The following is a 24858-nucleotide window of genomic DNA, read 5'->3' as shown; positions in this document are numbered from 1 at the left end:
CTTTTTGGCCACTCCATTTCAAGAGATGTACAGATTATCCCAGATGGATGAGGGAGATTTAGCGTAAACTCTAGCTGACGGATCGATAGTTGGCAGATGGCCACCATGGTAGAAAGTCAGCCGACTCGGGGAGGAGAAATACAGCTGGAACATGCTTCTATGAAGATATAGATAAATGGCTTCAGGGACACAGAAATTTCTAGGAAGCTCACAGATGCCTAAGCAGGTTCTCTGAGCAGCCCGCATGCACACTGCTATAAATGTGCAACCGTACAGTACAACACCGGCTGGTACAGTAAAGGACATTGTGTAGCATCGAGGCGGGGCTAATACAAAAGCAAAGCTCGAAGCTAAAGCAAAGAATCCAACGGCAAAATATAATAGATGTAAAATGGAGCCGTTCAAAGAGTGACTTATGATAGCTCTTATGAAAAACCTTGATAGAACGGCTTATTATGCATTTATTTTGTGCGCCATTTAGCTTCTGGTTACGTATATGTGACTCTTTTCCATATACCACACGTTAAAGTTGTGCAAGTATGTTATTAGACACAGGTTTCAAGAAAACAGGAGAATCGCAACCCAAAAAAGCATGAGAGTGTATTAGCAATAATCATTTCAATCATAGATACTTAACGGTCTTGGATTTGGCGGGTTGTAGTGGTGAGGTTGCAGATTGCAACCAACTGAAACTTCTCCCCTGTGCTAAGCGTGAAGGAGAACTACGGTGGCCGTCATGAAAACGGTACATTTTGAAGCATTTTAGTGTCTATGAAATGGCTAACAAGTCATTAAATGAGACTACAAAATGTCATCACACCAATAAGTCCGCTTTCACAGCCTTGTTGTGTATACTCGATATGTTAGCTTTGTACTGCCGATTGCATATACGCTCCAAAAATCATAAAAGTGGTGTTCATTTGTCAATATTACCTAAACATAAATGTATAAGTATCATAAACCTGTTTTCCACTTTCTGCAATAATCCAAAGGTTGGGTTGGCCTACAAAATCTGTTCATCCCTTAACCACTCCATAGATCCCCCTACATGCTACACACTGTTCGTTAAGGAAGAATAGATTTGGGCAAGGTTCTAGCTGTTTGAGGGAGCTCTTAAATAATCTAAGCAGCAAGGAAGGCTTTTTCTGAAGGAACTAATCCCCCTGTAAAAAACACATACATGGAAATTAAATCAAGAACTGGCACATGAAGATGATGCTGACCATTTGCATTAGCAAATGCATTGGCATAAGATAATCCACAAAGTCAATTTGACAAAAGTGCGATTGAATATCATCAGTTAACTGGTAACCAAGAAGCTAACAAATGAGGCCCTGATAAGCCAATCAGCTAATGCAAGCAGGACTTCAGTGCTCTGCTAACTCAATGATCCATGTACTACACATAGCCTATCCACCAGGACTTTAAGGGAACGTTGCTGGATCTTCCTAAAAATGTATTTACAAGAAGATTTAAAAGCCTCCCACCACCTCTGATATGTACAGTACACCGCTTGGCAAGTTAATGGGGGCGGTCTGGACTTACAGTGTTTAGAGACTCTTCATAATCCATAATGCATTGACTGAAGTTCCTCCCAGCACATTCAGTCCCTCTGCTGCAATACCGCATACCATAAATACTTGTCATGTAAACCAGTGATTCAGAGAACAGCTGCAAATGCAGACTCATAATTGCCTTAAATAAACAGGGGAATAACAGAGTGATTGAGGAGCGTGGGGAGATGTGACATTAATAGACCTTAAGCTGTTGACCTGGAAAGAGATGGAGGTTGTGTATTCATGATTCATTGCTCGGAGAGGCATAATCCCCACAGGTAAGGGCAGACTCACTGTGGGTGGACTCCCTGTTTCATGGGTGGGTGACTCACTGTTGTGATGCAAACCTCGAATTTCTACTGGCACAGCCCAAACTAAAACTTACTGACGTGACTCTGGCAAATAGCAATATTCTGGCAAATAGCAATATTCTGCCAATGAGTGTTTTCCAACCTGTATGATTTTTTAACAAACCAGGAGAGTCCATCCATTAGAAAGCCATTAATAACCACCGTGATATTAAATGGCTGAAGGACTGGTCTGTCTATTCCTAGCTCCCATTGGCCCCGACAAACAGTTCAGCAGTTCAGCTTTGACACATACCTCCAACCTCTTTGTTCATTAATGCATGAAGCTGCTCTCCCTCCAGCCCTTGGGACCGCCACCCTCCCTGACAGCAAAACTGCATTAAAGGCAAGAGAGAAGCGCCGCTTTGGAAATGATGAGGTTCACCCTACCTTGACTCTGGGCCCGACACTCCTTTTGTTTAAGTGGTTAAGACACGAACAAGATCGTTTCAGAGGCATGGTTTATGTCAAATAGCCAACCCAATCTCATGCCATTATTATGCATTTCAAGCTTTTTGCGTTTCATTTTTATGCCACGTCGTTCCCTTGAAACGGCCGCGGTTATGTTCAGGGAACAAAACTACGGTGACAAACACATTGAGCTGTGGTTAGGTTTAGGAAAATGTTCATGTTTGGGCTCAAACTATGTACCTAAACTAAGTAAAATACATACGGAAACACCGTAACAGAAAAACATGTCACAGACATCACTAAGGTAACTTTAAAAGAACAGAAAAAAACGACAACACTTTGGGACACCGAGCTCTAACACTGGTCTCCTGGTTTCAAGTCCCGTGTCCACCTCCCCACCATAAGCGGCCTCTCACATTTTATACTACGTCACTTGTTCAAAGATGCATTTACATTGTACTCAGTGCTACAGACTTCACGGCGTACAAAGAGCACCCAAAAAGGAAAGGTGTTTTTATTGCAAGCAAAATTACTTACAAATTGTTATGTTATTCATACGCCAATTGGTGAAAGCGTACTGCAAATAACATTTAAGCAAGTTTTCCCAAAATGATGACACAATTTACAGGTGCAACTTAAGTCAAGCCGGATTTCAGCTATAAAGTCAATGGCAATGAAGACAGAGTTTGAATAATGAATAATGTTTCTTGCACCCTTAAGTGTGTTTGTAATTAACATCTGAATGCCAGAAGTCCATTTGCATTAAAATAACCTGGAATGCTCCCGATGCCCCACCTTCATTGCTTATCCTTCCATAACGCATCCATAAAACTGTGAAAGAGATCACTGTCATTCATGGCACATTTGAAATCAACACCAATAAAACATGTTCACACGAAGCCATCTGTTGGGCAACGATGCTGCATGTAATTTAAACACGTACACACGTGTGCTTATACACACTTGAGAAGAGGTGTCAGTGTTGCCAACTTGGCGACTTTCTCGCTAAATCTGGCGACTTTCCAAACCCTCATGGCGACTTTTGTCAAAAGCTACTAGCGACAAATCTGTCTGTTTTTCTGCCGTTGTCGGAGACTTTTCTGGTGTTTTGACTCTGACGTGAAAGCCCCTCGCGCAGCAGTCCCAGCTGCAGAAAGAGGAGACCCACGCTCTCCGTGTCCAGACTGCAAATGAATCGCGCATGCGCAAAGCCGCCGCTGTTCCCGCCTCTCTCCTACAGCGCTCATTGCAATTGTGCAAATTGGGCGATGACGTCATTTAGCGACTTCTAGCGACTTTTAGGACAGCCAATAGCTACTTTCCTTACTGAGGAGTTGGCAACACTGAGAGGTGTCACAATTCTGTTGATGTATTTATATGAATGCTCTCCATATGGTCGTACATAACTAGACGTTTGTCCACAGCTATCTGCATTCTCTTTTTCCCCATTTTTACACTTAAGCCCTAGCTGGTCACACCAGAATATGGAATAGCAAAGTTGATCAAAGCATCACAAAAATAAGTCACCAAGTAGTGACTACTCACAGGGCAAGTAAAGAAAGTGGCTGGCAAGTTAACGGCTTACATTCTAGCCAGCCAGGAACATGCCGGGGCTTGTGAGGCACAAGTACGCTGCAGCGATTCCGTTGCAATTAATGTATTTCTCTGCTTATGCTGGTGTGACTGGGCGAGTCACAGGCTTCCCTCTCAGCTGAATGAAAATAAAAAAGGGATCCATATATATATATAGAAGATTAAACCTGCATGAGCACACATTTCGAATTGACCTCTTGTAAATATTGTAACTTTCTGTGAATTCACACTGAAAGATTGTTTTAATATGAGGTGGAATGAATTATCTGCCTATGAAATGCCGTGTCTTTGTGAGACACCTGAAGCATTTGAAGAACTATAGAAATAGAATAGGAGCAGAACGGACATTGAGTACCAGTACAAAAGAAAATGGCGATCGCAGTTAGTTGTTATAGTGACAAAACATGTTGGAGACGGATGGCTGGCTAGTTAGCTAGGTAGTTTGTTCTTCTCCAGGGCAGTGGGCAGTGAGGCGGAAGGACCGTCAGACCCAGCTCTGCAGCTGGCCGTCATTATCTGCAATTGGTGCAGCATTAAAGTAGCTAGCTAACATGTTAATTCCACCGTGCCTAAATGCTACACTGGTGACAGAAAAAGAAGCAATGTGCTTTCCTACGCTGTGACAAGAGTGTGTGGATAAAGCATTAAGTTATTAATCTTTACTTATTTACTATGGTTCTCAACACTTCGTCCTCCACTGCTCGGTTTACTGCAAAACCTCCCCTCAGAGAGTCTGTGACTTGCCATAAGTCGATCTAGTTCATACCATGGACTGTATATAAAAAGTGGAGTCACCCATTGGTTTGTGGACTGCCGTTTTGAAGGCTTGAGTTTAGCAATTTCGTTGTTGCCATCTTGGATTTCCAAGTCGTTTTGTAGTTGTTTTTGGCAGCCAGTGAACGTGAGTTATCATATTTGGAATGCGGAGGAGTGACGCAGAGACACCGTATACATCTCTGGTAGCAGCAATGACCTGTCAATCACAGTAAGCCCGCCCTTAAGCATACCGCTTTATGGTCTATTTGACTCTAAATGGAACATAATTTACTAAATGAACATCATGCTGTATTGAAGAAGACTTGAAACTAGAGATTGAGACCAAAAATTAATGTTTAAAATGTTTACTGAGGGAATAATTCAAGTGAGAAGTAGAGTCGTTACAATCATAGATTTCCATATAATCTGACTTCTTTTTGCAACCAGAGGAGTCGCCCCCTGCTGGTCAGTAGAGAGAATGCATTCCTCATTGGCTTCACCTGGCAGAACCGGAGGTTGCCCTCTGGTTTCTACAGAAGTTAGCTCGCTACAACAGTCTCAATTGAAATGGTACATAAAAAAATGGCCTGATCGTGCTATGTTGATTTGAATGGGAATATTCGTACTTCTCCTATTCTATTTCTATGGACAGAACCTTTGAAAGCAGCCTTAGATATAACAGCCAAAGAGGTGAATTTGAATAAGAATGTAGGGGGGGGGGGGGGGGGGTTATCAAATACCCGATGTTGGGAGACTCGTGGCTCCTCAAAGGACTCTCTTTGGTACCACACCGCCGACTCCTGAATAAGCCGCTCTTTTCTATTCTCCCTCACACATTGCTGTTGTGCACTTTCATTTTCATACCGATGCAAACGGAGGGAGCCCTCACATTAAGCTCCTTGGAGATTTCATACATTCAGAATTGGTCGCTACAGGAAAGAGATGCCCTCGCTCCTCAGTGTTCCTACCACTGATGATACAGCCTCCGCTGTAAAGTGAATCTTGAGCTGCCACGCTGCTCCAGATTGGTCCTCTCAAGGATTTCATTTTGAAAAAGGACCACTTAAGTGATGTGGCAAGTCAATTTGACAATCATGAAAGGTAGCACTAAGCTAAGTGCAGACTCCTGATTAAGAAAGCCTGCAGTGAGAGACACAGAGTGAAGGGAGGGAATGGGGAACTAGCTCTAAAGAAAACCAGCCAACCATGAAATGTCCAACCTTTACACTTGAGAGATGGGAGGGAGACTGGATTAGCAGGACAGGAAGACAACAACAAAATCTGCACTAGGGAGTTGCATTTTCTGGAACTTTCATTTCATTTAATTTCATCATGTGCAGCAAAACTATACAATCCAACACTTCTTGGTTTGCAGTCCCTACAGAATAATTAAGTTATTGTTTAATCTTTTATCTCATTGATATGTGTCTGCTTTTGCCTACATAAAGACTTCTATTACAGTTATCTGGAGACTACAGCAAGTCGTGTTTCCGCTGCCTTCTACAACAAGCTGGGAGAACTCCTCTCCCCTTATTACATTTCAGAAGGAGCGCCTGATCCAGGGAGCGGCCTGGAGGAGAAATTAGCTGGGAGTTCATTGGCTCGGCTACAAAAGGAGCAGATTAAAGAAAGGGGTGAGATGATTGAACTCCCCTTTCTTCCACAGCGTGTCCTTTGTGCCAGGCCGCACAGTCACTTTGATGCTATCTCTGTCATTCGAGCCGCACGCTGCGCCTCGGGTGCCTCACACAAAAGGGTATGATGCACAACCAGAGGCCTTGAATGGAGCTTTCCATCTAATTCCTATAAGAGTGGCACTCTGCTTGTGATCCACCTCATCTGCTCAGAAAAATGAGCGTCACTCATTATCAAAGCCCGTCATCACAGTCAAAGCCTTAGAAATGTATTATTGTGAAAGAATAAAAAAAATGACCAAGTGAAGTCTAGTTAATGAAAAGGACGTGGCTTTAGGGAAATGAGGCCAAATACTTTTTTTCCCAATAAAAACGGGTTGTTTTTTTGCATATTAGCCCTGTATACTCAGTATTCCACCAACTCCAAAGCAACCTCAACTTCTACATTGATATAACCTTCAAAGTAGTTTCTGAAAAATGTGAGTGCACTGTAACCAAATACCTCTAATGGGTAGAAAAAGGTCAACTGTCAGATCCTCGCTTGCGGAGGAGCGGAGTGGTAATGGGAGGAATGGTTGTACCTTTTGCTTACAGAGGAGCACAGAAGAGGCAGAAAGATGGGGGAGGAGGATGAAAGGCATCTTACAAGGCTACCATTACCAGGGTAATTCACACGCTAAGGAGCAAAAAGAGACCTTTGAGTGGGTGGCTGGATAGTTGAGGTCTGATCAGAGCCTCCATTAGCACAGAAATGAGCTGCAAATGGAGCAGGGGAGAGCTGTGTGAAGAGAGGAGCAGGACGAACTGAGCCGGAGGAACACAACGCTCCCGACCGGGGCTCAACGAGACCCACTTCACAGCACTTCTGCTTGGGCTAAACATGTTGTTTTTCAGCGGACAATAAGTAAAAACACTTCATGACAAGGCTCTCGGAGAGCAACTTAATCAAAGCTACAAACCCTGCAGTAAAAAAAAGGGGCTTCAGGTGAGCTTGAATATATTAAATATAAACTAGGTCTGAGTTTTCACAGCAACAATTGTCAACTTACTACAGAGACGCAAAATCATTGGTGATCCACCCGCACGAGTCGAAAAACCTCATAATTACTGAATGTTGAAAGTGGGGAAGCATGGAAATCATAAGAGCATATTGCAAAAAGACAATGTGTGTGGACAAAGAGGCATAGCGATCACAAGGTGAATCTAATCAACAATTTTGTCTTTTTGCCTTTGCTTTTATTGTCCTGTACAGTAGGTTAAATAATAATAATAAAAAAGTATTGTATACATCTATAAGAGTTAAGTATGACAAAGAAGATAATATGTTTAAAGCTTTACATGTCCAGGTATGCTTCTAACGTGTGTGTCTGCAAGGAAAAAGATAGAGTGCAAATCAACAAATCATGCAAATTATGTGCGTGATGCAGTTTAGGGCACCCATAAAATATGTTAATTCATAATCCCTACTGTGCTATTCCTTAAACACATCCATAAGAGTCCAGGTCAATCCTCCTCAGATGAATTCCATTCCCTGGCTCAAGTCAATTAAGAATTGGAGAGTTCCACTGGAATGCCAGTGCATTGTATAGTAGGAGAACCTCCTAGGTAATGAATGAAGAATAAGATGGTTCTGCTCCCCGCTCGGAGGATTAGGAACATGAGGACAGCAGAGGGAAGAAGAGACAGTGATTCTGATGGATACACCTTTCTGTGAGAGGAGCGGTGCTCCCAATGTTCTTCCCCGCTGATTGATTCGAATGACTGGGAGAGGACAGAGTGGAGGAGTGAGACGAGAAGCACTATCTGTGCTGGACGAGGTCTCATCACCCCCTCGGCTGTCTATAGCCCCACAGACGCCTGGTTTATTTTGAACAAGGGCTAATCAATAACAGCATCTGACCACAAAGAGAAAGAGTCTCTACTCCTCAGATGTCCTACTGTAACTCTGGTTTTAAAACGGCTCTGCATTTCTGTTACTTTGCAAAATGCCAAACATATTTGTCATAGCGTTTATCTGCCAATAGCATCCATCCAATTCATTTGTATCGTCTAACAGACCAAAACATTGACATGTTGTCAGAGTATTTTTGTAATACACTGCAACAGTACGAAAGCAGATTTGAGAGAGAGACATTATGTCGATGAAAATGTTTGGTTTTTTTCATATGGAATGAAAACTCTAGAGGGCATTTAACCTGATGAATAGAAATCTGGATGCATGAATTTATGCTTAATGGGATCCCTAACCTTCAGCAAAATGCAATTATGCTGTCGCAAATGTGGGAAATATCTGAGACATGTTCAGGGGCCCCTTATTGTAAATAAGTGTGTTGCTTGCTACATCTATATTTGAATATCTATATTTTTGTATGGAAACCACAAATAATACAGATGTTTGTATGTGTTTAAACATAATTATGTGCATTGTCGAGACACGCTCAGATATTTTGAGAAACACAGTAGAAACGCCTGCTTACTGATGTGTACAGATGGCCCTCCCCGTTCATGGCGATGTATAAACCTGTCTTCACGGACTGAATGGCGACGACTCTGAGGCCCACAGGAATAAGGTTGAACAAAGCTGAAAAACACACAAGTGAACAGGCAAACACACACACATGGATACGTCACCGAACAGCATTACCATTAAGGGAACATTAAATACATTGGAAAATCCTTGTTCGATTCATCATCCACATTAAAGCTGCCCTGTCATTAATGCCTAGCAAAGCTTACATAATGCAATTGCTAGCTGTTGCATTTAGGTAATCGCTGAAGATGAAATGGAGCAGGGCTGGGGAACGTGACTAGCCTAGCATAGCCGCCACCACCCAGAGCTGTAATTGGTGCCACCGCTGGTGCGTGGCAGATCTAATAGGCCTTTTGTTGTTGTAGCAGACTCCCTGGGCCTGGCTAGCTTCTTTGTACTAGAGAGAAAAAACAGGACTGGCCTGGCTGAGTCATTAAGAGTGTGTATTTGGGAGACTTAAAGGTGCATAATGACCTCAGCTGACCCTCTACGTAATTGGCTGACCCTCTACGTAATTGGTATTGGCTGGTTTGGAGGCCGGGAGGGAGGCTGAGAGAACTACTGCGTGACTGTTGTTTCTTGTTGGCTTTTGGCCAATTTAAAAAAAGTCTTGTCAGTGCCAACGCTTGATTTGATCTTGCAGTCTTAATGATATGATGCATCTCTTGTGCTCACTGTATGTGTTGCCCTCTATCTCAATAAGTCCCTTCAGCCTATCAGATGTGGCATGAGTAAGTGACACAATGTGGAGTGTCGGGCTGGCGTTAGCACCAAGCAGAGGAATCAAATTAACCACCTAGCCTGGAGCGCTCTGGAGGAGCAGTGCCAGAACGAGCTAATAATACCGTTTTCTCCCCGTTAAGCCTACTGTTTCCTGGTCCACTTTCCCTCTCAGAGGAGGATAAGTCTGTTTGATACTACAGCTGCCATTTAAGAAGACATTTCAGCTCCGAAGGCTGAAAAATGAGGGGAGGTACTGGCCTGAAAGTTAAAGAAGTGTGACTGGAAGGTCGCTGGTTTATTTCCCGTACCTGAGGGATAAATCTAAAACCAGGAAGTGAGCGAGGCACTTCCCGTAAAGAAAAAACAACCCTCTGAGATCAAGGAACCTATACAGACTTTAATGGGGACATATCATGCTCATTTTCATATTCATGCTCACATTTTGGGTTTCTAATAGAATGTGTTTACATGCTTTAATTGACAGAAAACACATTATTTTTTCTCATACTGTTTGTCTGAATATACCCTTTATTCTCCCTCTGTTTGAAACACTCCGTTTTAGCGCCTGTCTCTGTAAGACCCCCTCCCAGTCTGCTGTGATCGACTTGCGAGAAAAATGTGGTACACCTTTCTAAAGGTACTTCCCAAGCTGTGGGTGGAGATACCAAGCTAATGAGCCTGCATGTGACATAGGAAGGGGAGCCAAATCTGATTGGCTTGTTGAATCTGGACAGCCCACAAAAACTGACTAAGTTGTCTTATTTCACAGTTTGTGGGATGGTACACAAGTGTATGAGTACCTGCTCTGAAAAAGTGAGTTTTTCTTAATGATAATTCCCTTTTAAGTACCAGTTAATTGATCATTTTTCACAGTGTCCTCTTGACTTATCCAATGTTGCATCTAGGACCCCATCAGGCACTTTCAAAGGTACTCACAGGAATTACTGCTGTCATCTTTGGTCCCATCGAGAGAGCCATCGGGGTTCATTTGCAAGTAGTATCCCTGCCTGCAATATAACCTGGTCACTATACCCTTGAGCTGGGGATCTGCAGGAGAGAAAAGGGGAGAGAGAAAACAGGAGGACACATTAGCAATCAGCAAAACCACAAAACCCTCGTTACAGGGACTGCTGCGGCAAACCAATTAAGCTCAAACTTTTTTTGATTTGATATAGCAAAGTTATTGTATTATGTTGTTTTCTGAGTTTTTTTTTAGCAGCAACATGCCATGAAATAGAACTGCTCCACGGTACTTGGTGACTCCTGTGTATGTTCGCAGGCAAATCCCACAGCCAACTTTCTGGGCACATAAGCCCTGCCCCGCTCAGAGATAGGCCATCCAATTATAGGTAGCGGAATTAATCTGTGGTCGCCTGACTCCCATAATGAACCCAACAGCACCCTCTCTGGGTCCTCGGCGTGCAAGGATGTGAAAGCGTCTGTGCTCCAGCTGACCCGACGGGGGAATTAGCCGCATAGATATCTGCTGCAAATAAATCACCGCTGCGGTTAAATTGCGCAGCGACGCTGTAGCCCGACCCAGTCATGTTGCAATTTAGTTGCCGTTTTTTGTGGGTTTGTAATAATGTGAAAATTGAAAAGGTTAAGGAAAGAAAAACTTAAAAGGAAACATTTTAATAAACCTGCATGCCGCTGCACATTTGGACGCATGTGTGTGTATGTGTGTGTGTGTGTGTGTGTGCGTGGATGTGAGAGAGAGACAGGGAGAGAAAAATGAGAGAGATAGCGTGGCCACAGAGGAGAACACAAGGGGTCTCGCTGAGGGCAGAGAGAGGCATTTTTTTTCTCTGCAGCTCAAGGCGGTCTCTTCTGAAATGGTCTCTGCTGCTGGGTGACGGCATGAGACCTTTCCATGCTGTCTGAAGAAAGAGGAGACAAAAAAGCCTCTCTACCGGTGTACCAACATCGCTATGACGGCATTCAACGGCGCTGCTTTGTTAGACCTCGTCAGAACAATGAAGAGGTGGCTAAAGCTGAAATCTGACTGTCAGAGTTCCTCCGCTACAGGCATTGAGCGGGCTGACAGGAAGGTGACAGTATCTCTATGGTTCACAATGACACTCAAATCTTCAGCAGGGAGGGAAATCAATGTGAGGCCATCATCCTTTCTCTGTTAGCTGTGCTTAATATCTGACGAGCGCATGCTGTGGTAGGTGTTGTGTAGTAACATAGTTTCCGCCTTCTATCTTATTATGTTGAGTCAAAATTGTAACTTAATATCTTATAACTTTAACTTACCATACAATGATCTATTTCTAATCATGAATAATATTTCATTTATTTTCATTTACTTTAATGGCAAAGTGGGGCTACTACAGGTTAAGGCATATCTTTTGAAAGAAAATTTTTAAATACATTTGAAAAAGAACTCCCAAACTCCCAGACTGTTGGTCAACAAGCAGTCCAGAGCTCAAAAGATATCCGATTTACAATTCTACAAAACAAAGAAATGTAAGAAAATCTCACATTAACGGCACTGCAACCAGCACAAGTTTGGATGATAAATGACTTTAACAACTGCTGATTGAGTGTCTGAACTTGCATATCGACTGATACCGAGTACCGATCAGATACAGATGTGACAAAAACAATGAATATCAAACAGGTCATGATTGTACATTGCTGTGAAAACATCTCGTTCAAACAACTGTCTATTTAAGTTTCTTGCCAAAAAAACTTAATTTTACGAGGTTACATTTGAATACATGATAATAACATTATAATTAATCTTAGCCCAGTGTTCATTTTTACTGAATAGAGCTTGAATGCATCATAATGTAACTCAATGCAACCTCCCGTTAACGTTAGCCGTTAGCTCGTTATTTAGCCAAGCAGGACAGCGCTGCCCACCGGCTGCAAGCGGCTAACGTTAGCTAGCTCTCCTCACGCTGAATTCAACACGTTGTTCACGATGTAGCATAATCAGGAAGAAAATAATGTTTAACTACAGGTGTGTACTGCTAGTTTGCACATGTGAAGTAGTGTTCAGGCAGGTGAACGGATCGGGTAGCGTGTTGTTGTTCCTTTGCAGCGCAAATGAGCTGATAAATGATACGATAACCTGATATCGGATCAGTGCATAGACTCGCAAGCTCGCCGATACCCGATCCAGCATTTTAGGCTGTATGGGTGGCATTTCTGATTCTGGTATCGGAACAACTCTACGATCTATCTACTATATGCAAGTTAGGCCAGTTGGCATTTTGTGGGTTTTGTAATAACATACAGAAAAAATAAAGCGAAACAAAAAAAGTAAAGGAATAGAAAACTAAAAGGGATATATCTCAATAAACCTGCTGCATGAGGGTGCAGATGTCTCATGCATTCAAGCTGTGCAATAGTTCTTTCTTTTAATTGATTATTCTACTAAATGTTTCAGCACATCTGCACTTTGTTTACCAGACACCTAATCCGTGTTGCATCAAAGGAAACGCTTCAAGCCACTGAGGACCAATCAGAGTTGGGAAAAACAAAAAATGTCAATACACTACTGCCTTTATTGTATTACTCTCAACCTCTCTCTTTTCATTATCATTCTCTCTTTCAGCCGCTGTCACCGCAGAGGGCAGTAGGATATCATCATCAATGGAAAGGACTAAATGCATTAATTAATAATGCATAAATGCAATCCGATATCCTACGGTATATAACCTCAAAAGCATAGAGTGAGTATTTCTCACGGTAGGGAGAAAGCACGAGCTTCACACAAACTATTTCACATGGATACACAATTCCCTCGAGCGAATACTATTTTGCTCTGGTTGCTGGCTGCTTGTGTGTGTTAGTGTGGAGGTGAACTTGGCCACTACATCATGCTATAAATCATGTGACGTTGGCTGTGTTCTCCTGGGGCGAGCCAGTGAGTTCATCTAACACACACACACACGCACGCACACACACACATACACACACACACACACACACACACACAGATTTCCCCTCCGTTTTCTGAGCTTCGGTATTTCAGTAACATTTTAGCTTTATGTAATTTATCAAATGGGATAAAACAACATAAAAAAGACATACAGTTGTTGACATATAATCCTATTCAGTGGGGTTTTTAATGAACATGTCCTGAATTGAATCGTGTCCTCGAATACCCGGCGCATATGACTGGCCGCTTTTACACCAGACATTCACGTATGCTGGTGAATATGTCAGAGTGACATTGAAGGACAAACTCACTCACGACCCATTGATAAAATGTTTCCAGTGGATTTAAGGTCATTTATTTCCCATGCAAACCAAGATTCATTGAATGTCCACCGTTATTCACACCACAGAGACGTGCTCCTATTATGGTGCTTTGTATATCAACTACTGAGCGAAGTGAAAGAGAATTGCCTCATAATCCTATATGCCAAGGGGAAATAGGAGAACGGGAGGTTGGAAATGTCTTGTGGGCAACGAAATTGAAGTGTTGTTTTTAGAATGACACAACGCTTTCAGGTCGGTCAGACAAGCCGGATACGATGCGTGCACTTCAAAAAAGGACCGCTTTGAGAATGTCTCTGTGGAATTCCCTAAGTCGAGAAGGTCCTTGACTCATCGTCGACATTCTCTGCGTTTCTTTGCCCTCGTCTGTCTCACTGTTCTCTCTCTTTCTGTAACGGACTTCAAATGGTGAGACAACAGTGCTGCTTATAACCTACAGAGAACGGTTGGACTTTCCCAGTTGCACTGGTGTTGTTGTTTTTTTGCTTTTTACAACAGAAGCACTGTGTGTTTCTACATGCCTTTTTCTCGTTGTTTCTAGGGAAAAAGAGTGTGGCGTGGCAGCAGCAGGGGGGTTTCCTTATAAAACAACAAGCATCAGAACCGTAAGATCTCAATTCGGGCCGCTCTGCAGCAGAACTCTTCTCTGCATATAAATTGAACCGTCACAGAAAGGTTGTGATTTCGTTTTTTTTCTTTCATTTTCTTTTCATTTCAAAAGGGGCCTCCCTGCGGCTCCGTTCCCGTCTGATTTTCTGTTGTGTCATTCCACTGTGAGTGTGTGTGTGTGTGTGTGTGTGTGTGTGTGTGTGTGTGTGTGTGTGTGTGTACAAAGACACACATTGGGCTCAGTGCAAAGCAAACAGCACAGAGGACACACATACACACACACTCAAGCACAGCTGCAGCAGCAGTCTTCTTTCAGCTCTGCCCTGCCTGACCCACTTCGGATGTTTCTGGAATGGGAGACGGGCTTTTCCAGCCTGTGAAGAAGGAAAACCCCCCTCCATGTTGCTTCTGTTGTCATGGAAAAAAAGCAGATAGGGCAGAGAAAAAGCCCCCCATTCCTCAACAACAATCTCTGACATCTCAACAATAACTCCACGGACTCCCGGACAACTCTGAAGGCTGACCGATGACGAGCTGCTGTGTGCCGTCGGCGTAATCTTGAATAAACAGCTTCTAGATCACACGGGCTAATCTAACGGTCTGATCTGTGTTACGCGATCTAATGATCTGTGGGTCTAATCTGGGGAGATAATCAAAAGCCAGAGCGGCGGGATTACGGGCGGGCCCCAGCTGGATGTGCCCACAGCTCACTTACCGGGTTCGAGTGTAATAGGATTTACAACTCAGATCTAATCCCTGAAAAAAAAAAAAATCTGGCTGCTATGAAAAATGCAAATTGTGTACATGTTGAGTTGTTCATCTAGAGCTATGGGAGCTCTGCTTCTACAAAGAGCATTTAGAGGTTGAGGATACTGAGTATTGATTTGAAGTTTTTCTTTTAAAATTTCAAACTCAAAAACACGATATGTGTCAGATCCAATCTACACCAGCTCATAACAATAGCTGATCAAGTGTCTCACAAGATCAATACTCAAAGCCGAAGGGAATACTGGTGTTTGAGTACTCAGACACCTCCGCTCCCTCCTCCTGACGGATCTCGCTGGGAATCTGGAAGCCAGCTGCCAAAAAAAGGGCGAGCCCAGTACCTCCCTTTCTCACCTGGGAGACAAAGACGAGTCTGCCTGCGTCACCGTGACACATTTGACTTTTATCCGATCGTGAGAACAAAAGTCCTTCTGGGGGTATTAAATTAAGCACGCCCCAAACGAGCCGTTCGTTTTTTCCCGAGCTGTGTGATAATTCGGTGAATAAGACCCGAGGGAGGGAAACAAGAAAAGTAAGGGGGTGAGGAGAGGAAACATTGGTATTTGTGCAGTATTTTCACCGAAGCCTGATAACACTTAATGGAGATCTTCCTGAATCTCATGCGAGGGGTGAAATTAATGGAGTGCATCTCCATTAGGGCCTCTAATCACAAATAACGCAAAATGAAAGCAAAGCAGATTGGTCGCCCTGTGTTCTCATTAGAGCTTTGAGAATTAGGACAAAAATACCTGTCCTAACAACGGCTTCCCCCCTTCATTTCAATTTTATTTTCCTGGGACTGCTTCTCAGGGTCGTGTTCCTGTGGACTATCGTCACTGCTCTGAGGAGCTCGGGGAGGGCCCAAAGTCGCTCTGCGAAATGGCCCCATTGCAGGTGTGATGCTGTCAAGTCACGTCAGGGATGGCCGGTGCGGGTTGACTTCACATATCTGACTCACAGATATATGTAGGCCACATCCCAACAGTTTGCATCCATGAAATGCTAAAATATACACAACACCACCACCCCCCCCATCCCCCTCCCGCCCTCCCAAAATAAAACTAAAACCATCTTAAAGAGGCTGGTATGCTTTGTGTTCCATCGCTATGATCAGACACAAATTCCCTGACCAAAAATGACAGCATCCAAATCTGTTCAGCTGCTGGACACTGCTGATGTTCGAATGAGAAAAAAACAGACACATACAGTATGCACAAGCCAATTCCAATGTGACAGGAGGAGGACAGACTATTGGACACACACACACACACACACTGGGACAACCGCGCACACATAGACCCTAACACATGCACACATGGGCAGAAGCAGATTAGAACCTGACCCATGTCCAGATGTGCCGCTATATAGCTCCCGTTATAGCACAGCCATTTTAATCTGTGTAATCACTAAGGGCTGGTGAAGGGGGACATCATCACTCACAGTAGTGTTCGATTCCAATGTGAGCACAGGAAGGGGACGATAGAGAGACTATCAAAATGGCTCAACAAGATGAAAGACTAAACACTGCTTCTATATGGTGCTTTGTTAAAAAAATGAAAAAAAAAGCTTTTTGCAATGCCAGTGTGCCATTAAATTGTGCAAAGCGCTGTTCAATCAGTTGGGGGTTACAGTCAGTCTGATGCAACAGGTTTGATACCTGATGATTCTAAGAGGAGCATATATACAGTCGCCTTCCATCATTCTCTAACAAGGGGAAATGATTGGAGTCATTCTTTCCTAAATGAATTATCCGAATTATCCAAAATGAATTATCTTAATTAATTTTGTGTGCGTGAGCAAAATTATCCTCACAGTTAGCACTGGTTTCCAGCAGTGAAATACTTGTCGACCCCCCAGGTTGCCACATTAGAAACAATTCGTGGCATTTTCACAAGCGGGACGAATATCAGCTGGAGCAGGGGACATTGGAAGTCGTAAAAAAATTATGCGAGAAAAGATTATGCTTGCAAAGAGTGACCTCCATCCCGCTGGAAATGTTTGTGCCGAGCGGTTAGGAAAATCGTGCATGCGCTTCACAACGACCGGTAAACCTGTCTTTAAAAAAACGTTTGGTGGCGACTCGTCGGGAGCCTGTCAGCTATACCTGGGAGTGCATGTGAATCACAAGCATGTTGTTCAATAGACAAAACAGAACGCTCTCTCTCCTCTTTCAATTTAACTTTTTACGCACCGAGGCGCAATTTATCAAGTTAATCTAAGCAGTAATAAATCATCCATTATCACCTCGTGTACTTTAACCACATAGAAGCAACAAGCTATGCTTGTTAAAGGCCCGATAAGAGCCATCAACCAGTGGTTGTTAAACGTATGCACATGTTTTTTTATTACACGCTCTGCGCCAAAACAAAGCAGACTTCAGTTCCCCATCACACCTTGTCTCCGTAGTCTCCGCTTCCTGAGGCCGAAGATGCGCACTTTAGAGAAGATGTCGACCAGGTTCCCATTGCAGAGCCCCTTGTTCTTGTTGGGGCTCTTCCTCCGTCGGTTGGTGGCGGGCCGTTCTAGATGCTGCTCCCGCGCCTGTCTCTTCTGTCTGATCAGCCCACTCGCGATGGCAGCGGCCATGGCTCACAAAAAATAATACAAAAATTGTCACAACCGCTCGGGTCCGGTCTGCGCGCGGAGCGCACAGACTACCACAAACAAGCCGCCTCTCGGAGCTCGCAGCCCGGGTCACAGTCCCATGGTGGCGGCTAAGTGGTCCGTTCCGTGGTGAGAAATGTCAAATATATATTTTTTTTGTTTTTGGCAGCTGGTCTCTTTTTTTGTCCAAATACTACATGGTAATATTAAAACAGCTTTCACCATCACTCGAAATATTCTTGGACATGATGGAGAAAAAAAAAAGGAGATCAGTTCATGCGTAATTCCACACATGCATCAACAGCCATAGTCTTGATTGAAGAGCTATGCCAAACTCAACGCGCAACGAGACCTCAGAGGAGTATTCATACCTGCACGGTGGTGTTTTTGCTCATTGTCTGTGACATGTTCGGTTGCGTCGCCTCCTTTTAATGTCCGGTGCCGTCTGCGGCGTCCTCGCGGCACATTTCACCCAATCTTTCCCCTTCTTTTTGCCCCCCGTTTTTCTCCTCCTCCTCCTCCTCCTCCCAGACGAGGTTGCTCTATCAGAAGTCGCCGTTTGGGTATAGCGGCGCGGAGAGAGCCTGTGCACCGCCAGCAAATCGAGCGGTACGGAGGCACCTCCTATGCGCGAGGATCACCGCTCGAGCGGAGGCTCGGCGGCACCGCCGTGGGGGCGAAACGAGCCCCCCAAGTTTGCGAGAGGCAAACGGCGAGGGCGACCCTGCAGTGACGGATCACACATTTGGAGATGGAAAAGAAGAAGAAGAAAGCATGCAACCGTGGTGGAGTTAAAATCGATGCAGCACAGGCTCAAATGGACGCAAACTTGTATTCCAACTGCCCGCCGATCTGCCCGGATAACCTCCTCAAAAACATAGATGTCCTCACTGTATTCCACACTCGCAACAGTGCGCGGTAGGAGCCGGGGTGGAAAAAACTAAACATCGCCAAAGCTGATCTAAATCCTGTGGAGATGACGTCTGCATTGTGTGACAAGCTGCATACAAATACATAAACTTAAACCGCCCCCCCCCCCCCCCCCCCACTGGTGATCAGCAGACTGTGTCGACCCAGTGGATACTCCTATAGCCCACGGCAAAGCTAACGCCACTGGTGTACGGCATGCACTATTTATTTTCTCACGCTCAAAGAAGAAGAGAAAAAAACCCGACAGGAAGCTGTGATCACCCGCCTCAGTCTGTATAGCCCCAGATCAACAAATCCTTCCCATCAACAAGTCCTAACCACTCGTTAGTATACGCATGAGTGGAGAGGATGCCCTCCCCCTACACTCCCTCCCTCTCGACCGCCAAGCCCCCCCCCACCCCACCCGCTCGAAGGCGACTGAGCAGCCGGGGTCTTGATGCTAAACGTTAGATGGTGACATTACATTTACTTTAAAACGAGGCAGATGCTAAGAAAAACAATTGTATTTATTTTTTGGCCAAATAACTGAATTTCCCCACAGAAATTATAACACTGGGGGGGGGGGACTAGCTGCAGACGAGGTAAAGCAGAACATCCCAACATCGTTTTAATTGCGAGCCCTTTGGGCTGTGGGCTCATTTGCTGCGTGTGTACGGTTTCAGCACCGCGGACAGCGCCGCTAATGTCAGCACCAGCACAACGACGGAGGGGGAAACGTTTCCTTTCAATCTTTACTTGAACGACCACATTCCACTGGGAGATCCGCTTCACGCTCCACTCCGCATTATTCCTCTATTTGATAGATGACGAAATCGGACGAGTCGGTCCCACACGATAAAAGCCAGCGAAATACAAAATATCTGATACCTTTTTTTTTTCTTGTTTGGGGATGTTAATATCGTCTTAGTCTCAATCACAGGCACTGGAATTAAAACTCAAGAGGGCCATCTGCCGTTTGTGGCTGTAATTAAACGTCTGGGGCTCACAGGGGGGACTGCAGCGTTGCGTTGCATTGCCCCATTGCTGTGCATTCATTCTGGTCCGCACGCCAGACGCACCTGTTGATATATATATGGGACAATAGAAGATGGGTTGAGCTACTTAGCTATAGAAGGATCACTCTTGTATTCATTCGTTTCCATTACAGGAAGAAGAAAAAATGAGTAGATGTCATTAAAGAAAAAGCCGAAGAACAATGAAATGAATACTGAATATACGGCATGGCACAGAATGACAATATACAGTATATACCTCATCAAATTCACATTGATGGATATTTACGACCCTGCTTTTTAAATTCATGCATATGTGAACGGTGGTCAGGTGCCCCCCCCCCCTCACCCCCTCACCCCACCGCTTCCTCGAGCTCCGGCTGCGGATGCACACACAGAGTTTGTGTCCCGAGGTCTGTGCAGAAGCCTCCCGCTCCGCCGGCGCTGCAGGAGACACTGCAGTAAACGCTCCAACCAGCAGCGGACACTGTCAGCTCAACAATGGTCCTCTCAGCCGCAGCAAGCCTGCAGAACAGCACCGTCACAGCAGCCTCAAGTGTCTGGATCTGAGAGGCTTCCTATCTAGATCTCTCTCTGTCATAATCATACACAGATGGGCAGCTTCAAAGGAAAAGGAGTATTATCCTGCAGGTTTAGCAGAAATTAACCAGCAGGTTGATATTTTTTTTACTAAAAATGTATTGCATGTACTGGATAATGTTGATAATATTTGAGTCTTCCCGGGATGACTTGAACAACTCTGTACTATTATTGTTTTTTTTGGAATTGCAGCATGGAATAGGGAATTTGGCAAATCATGAGTTTAAAAAAATATGAGACAAAGAGACCTAATGGGTTTCAAAATCATTTTTTACCAAATAAAACACAGTTCACGCTGAAAGCAGCATTGTTATCTCATATTCTTTTCCCACAGAGGCATACATTAGCACTGGTGTGCTTGAGTAAATTCTACAAGCGTAGAACAAAGAACAGCACACTGGGCTGGATTTAGAACCTGGGATCATATGCTGGAGAGGAGAGGAGAGGCTTTGGACCGTGGCTTTTACCTTTGTTGCTCACGCGGCATGAGGTTGAACGCATGCAGGGTCAGACAAGCTCTCTACACGAAGCACAGACATTCAAATGCACAGGTCTTACCGCTGCACATGCTGCAGGAGCAAAGTTAACCACTTGAAACCACGAGACTGCTTTCACATCAAACAGAACACAATGCAGGGTGTCGAAAAGCACCTCTAAACCCCAAGAAACACTCATTCGTGAAGCAAAACGAGGGCGCACATACCTACATTTGTTTTCCTCCTATATGTGAACGAATGAGAGTCCATGGCCGTCCCATTCCAAAAGCCCCTCTAAGCCAAGACCTTTTCCCCTGGGACTTCTAATGCCCCTATTTATACTGCCCCACCAATAGGACCTAACGCTGTTAGGGCGAACTGACAGTCTGCCCCGAGCTGTTCACTTTAAACACCTCATCCTTTAAGTTGGGTCACAGGGAAAGGCAGTTTGATTAACGCACTTGGACATTTTCATCTGAGACTAAACGAAAGCGGACTAAATGTTGCCTCAGGATCTAATTTCCAAGAAATTAGCCTGCTGCAAAGAAGACATGCGCAGAACAGCGCTGTGCATATCTGCTTCTCTGTCATCAGTACATTCTTGACCCAAGAAAGATCACGGCACACCATAATGTACCATGCACAGTCGGCCTGTATGTGGGAAAACACGGTAAACCCAAAGGTTCAGCAAAGCAGAATCTGATGCAGACTTGTGAAGCCGCGGCCTCATCGGTTCGGAACATTTTAATCCAATCTCCTGTGAGGAAATTGCATTACCATCAGATGTCCTGCTGCCGAGCGAGAGCAAATATCGCCCAATGGAACCGGGATAAACAACCCATTTGATTATTGCTATTACTTTGCCCCAGGGCCGTGTTCTTTTATCACCCATCCTGATGGTAAAAAAACTAAAGAAAAAAACTGTGAGTGGGACTCAGCACTTCTCAGGCCCAGTGAAGAAAAAACAAAAGGCTTCACTTGCCGGAATCATATTACACTGCATTATCAAAGTCAGAGAGTTAATTCAGTTTCAGATGAGTAATGATTTTTGCTTAGCTGGGATTTATGTCATTTTCTTTTCTCCCTTCTTTTTTTCTCTTCCCTCAAGCTGTTTAATCATTGAATATCTCGAGTCCATCTACTGAAGCTGTAAAAGCTTAGTGAGCCCGCTCATGGGCTGTGAGTCATGTGTGTGCAGTGCATGTGTGTGTCTCATTTGTTTTGACGAGTCTAACAGTTTGAGCTAATCAGAGAGCTGAGATGGACGAGTGCGCGTCAAGAGCTTGTAAAGGGGGAATGAAGATGGAGGGCTTTTGTTAAACGGTCACAAATGAAGAGTGTGTGGTGATGGTGAGGCCCTGGCGTTGGGCCAGACAGTTGATGTATCATATGCTAGGGTATATGCATGTATGCACATATGCATGTATGAGCAAGTGCCCCTGTTATATTAAGCCTGGACACCCTTCTGGCCCCCCCAACTGTGGCACATTTTTTAGTACAATTCTTTTGACCTCACATTTATCCTCAGAGGGGAACATTTTAATTCTTCATAGCAGTAATAAAATGTGCGTTAACACTGAATCAGTATATTATTGTGTTTGTTGTTATGTGTGTATCGTTATTTTTTTGGAGAACCAAACCTATGCGGGTGGTAAATATACTGCATTTATATAGTGCCTTTCTAGTCTTAGCGACCACTCAAAGCGCTTTACAACACAAGTCAGCATTCACTCATTCACACATACATGAATACTCTGGTTGCAGAGACTATACCGTATAAGAGGCCACCTGTTCCTCAGGAGCCATAAACATTCACACTCACACTAGCATGTTGGGGTTCTTGCCCAAGGACACTTCAACAGGTAGACAGCAGGGGCCGGGGATCAATCCGACCTTCTGAATAGTGGACGACCGCTCTACCTCCTGAGGTATCCAATGCAGTAGTTGTGCTTAATATGTTGGTGCCCCTAGAATTGCATGTTGCCCGAGCCTAGAAAATGACTCTAATTCTCACTAGATTTATTCCCTCAGTAAACATTGTAAACATGAGTTCATGGTCTCAATCTCTAGTTTCAAGTCTTCTTCAATACAGCACGATGTTCATTTAGTAAACTATGGTCCATTTAGAGTCAAATAGACCATAACGCTGAGTATGCTTTAGGGGCGGGCTACCTTGTGACTGACAAGTCGCTACCACTACTAGATCTGTATATGGTGTCTCTACTTCACTCCTCCTCAGTCCAAATATGGTCACTTCCTTTCACTGGTTGCAAAACGATGGCGACGACCAAACCGCCGAACTCGAGGCTTCAAGACGGCAGTCCACAAGCCAATGGGTGGCGTCACGACCACGTCACGTCAACGTCCACTTCTTATGTATACAGTCTACGGTTGCTTCATTTAAGAGCCGGTAGTATATGAAATACAGCGAGGCCGTGCAGAATAAGAGGATTTTAACTACACTTTAAGGGCAAACTGTTCTGCAGCACTGAAAAAGCATAGCCTTCCTTAGCTAATGAATATGTGAATGATTTTTAGATACAGGAGTTGTGACATGAAGGTGTAGCATTCACTTCCCGGGGTCCAGGTTCTTCCTACACTACTGCCCCTCAGTTGTGAGGCTTACCTCAGACTACTTCCTGCAGCAGTCTGATAACACACTGTCATGGTCCCAGGTGTGTCTGCCTGGGCGTGGCCTTCCTTTCCCCCTCCTGCTGCCAATCAACTCACACACATGGAACTCATTCCCTCATCAAGCTCCCACAGTATATCTACTCAGCTCTCCCTCAACTCCTCGCCAGATCGTTTGTTCTCTCTCCGTGAACGACAGCTCCCACACCTCTCTCTGGCAAATAAAGAAAATTGTGTTTAACTCCAACTCCGAGTCCTTGCTTTTGGGTCCAGCCCCGCACTACCATGACAGAACGATCTGGCCATGTGGACCCAGCAGTGGACCCAGCAGAACCGGTGCAGAAGCCCACCGTCTCGACGGCGCTTTCCAGCCAAGGAGCCTTACTCGGACAACATCAAGCGTATCTCCACACCCTATTTGACAACGACCGGGCAATGGTAGACCAAATCGCGGAATTAACAAGGAAAGTGTCTCTGTTAACCTCTCGGTTGCCTCCCTCAGCTGATCCTGCACAGCCCGGCCTCCAGCCCTCTCCAGCTCTGCTCCCGGAAGTACCCACTCCATTTAGAGAGTCCTATGCTCCGGACCCTGAACCCTTCTCCGGAGACCTGGGTAGGTGCCGAGGTTTTCTTCTCCAGTGTTCTCTGGTTTTTAGCCAGCGGCCGTTGACCTTCCCCTCCGATGTTTCCAAGGTACGCTATATTTTGGGACTGTTGAGAGGAAGGGCTTTAGCCTGGGCAGAAGCCGTTAATTCTAATCTGGCAGTTACAGCCCTTTCCTATGAAGACTTCCTTTGCAGGATGAAGGGGGTTTTCGACCACCCGGACCACGTTGGTAATGCGGCTAGACGCTTGCTTAACCTTCGCCAGGGCCCCAGAAGTGCGGCTGATTACTCTGTGGAGTTTAGAACACTCGCAGCGGATTCCAGATGGAACGATGAGGCCTTGCGAGGGGCGTTTTTGAATGGGCTCAGCGAACACCTAAAGGATGAACTGGCTTCTCGTGATGAACCTGTAGACATTGATTCTCTGGTTTCCCTAGCTATCCGGCTCGATAACCGCCTGCGTGAGCGACACAAGGCGAGGGCCGGCCGTCCCAGTCAGTTTGCCAGCTCCCACTCGTCACCACCTCAAGCTAACTGGGGAGTGCAACCCCCCATCCCGGTTCAGTACCCCATGCCGGCTCATCCCTCCACGCCTCCAGACCCTGCTCCTCCTGGCGAGGAGCCCATGCAGCTGGGCCGGGCTCATCTTTCTCCTGCTGAACGGTTGCGCAGGATGAGGGTGGGTGAGTGCCTGTACTGCGGCCAGTCCGGTCACTTCATTGCTCTCTGCCCAGTCCGCCCAAAAGACAGGGCTCGCCAGTAGTAGTGGGGGTTCTGGCGAGCCAACCCAGTTCCCCGTCTAGTTCCCTGTCTAGTTCAGAGTCCAGCTCCCCGAGCCAGTCACTCCCATCTAGGTTGCT

At 44.9% G+C, this 24858-nt stretch overlaps 1 protein-coding gene across 3 annotated transcripts in view; it reads right to left on the bottom strand.

Moving 5' to 3' along the window:
* Nucleotides 1-24858, bottom strand: part of fgf14 (fibroblast growth factor 14) — a 113575-nt gene that overhangs the window by 19967 nt on the left and 68750 nt on the right. For 2 of the 3 annotated variants that reach the window (XM_076081967.1, XM_076081970.1), the window contains exons 2-3: nucleotides 10487-10597; nucleotides 8775-8878 (exon numbers count right to left, since the gene is read on the bottom strand). In XM_076081967.1, coding sequence (XP_075938082.1) covers nucleotides 8775-8878; nucleotides 10487-10597 — 215 coding nt within the window. Of the gene's footprint in view, nucleotides 1-8774; nucleotides 8879-10486; nucleotides 10598-17553; nucleotides 17747-24858 lie in introns of those variants that run through there. The other variant, XM_076081969.1, reaches the window with a different exon arrangement.

The sequence above is a fragment of the Anarhichas minor genome, unplaced genomic scaffold (assembly GCF_050575085.1).
Source record: "Anarhichas minor isolate MPS153535 unplaced genomic scaffold, ASM5057508v1 ptg000087l, whole genome shotgun sequence".
In the NCBI taxonomy this organism is placed as follows: Eukaryota; Metazoa; Chordata; class Actinopteri; order Perciformes; family Anarhichadidae; genus Anarhichas; species Anarhichas minor.
The sequence above is the reverse complement of the archived record's forward strand: the minus strand, read 5'-3'. Positions and strand labels throughout refer to the sequence as shown.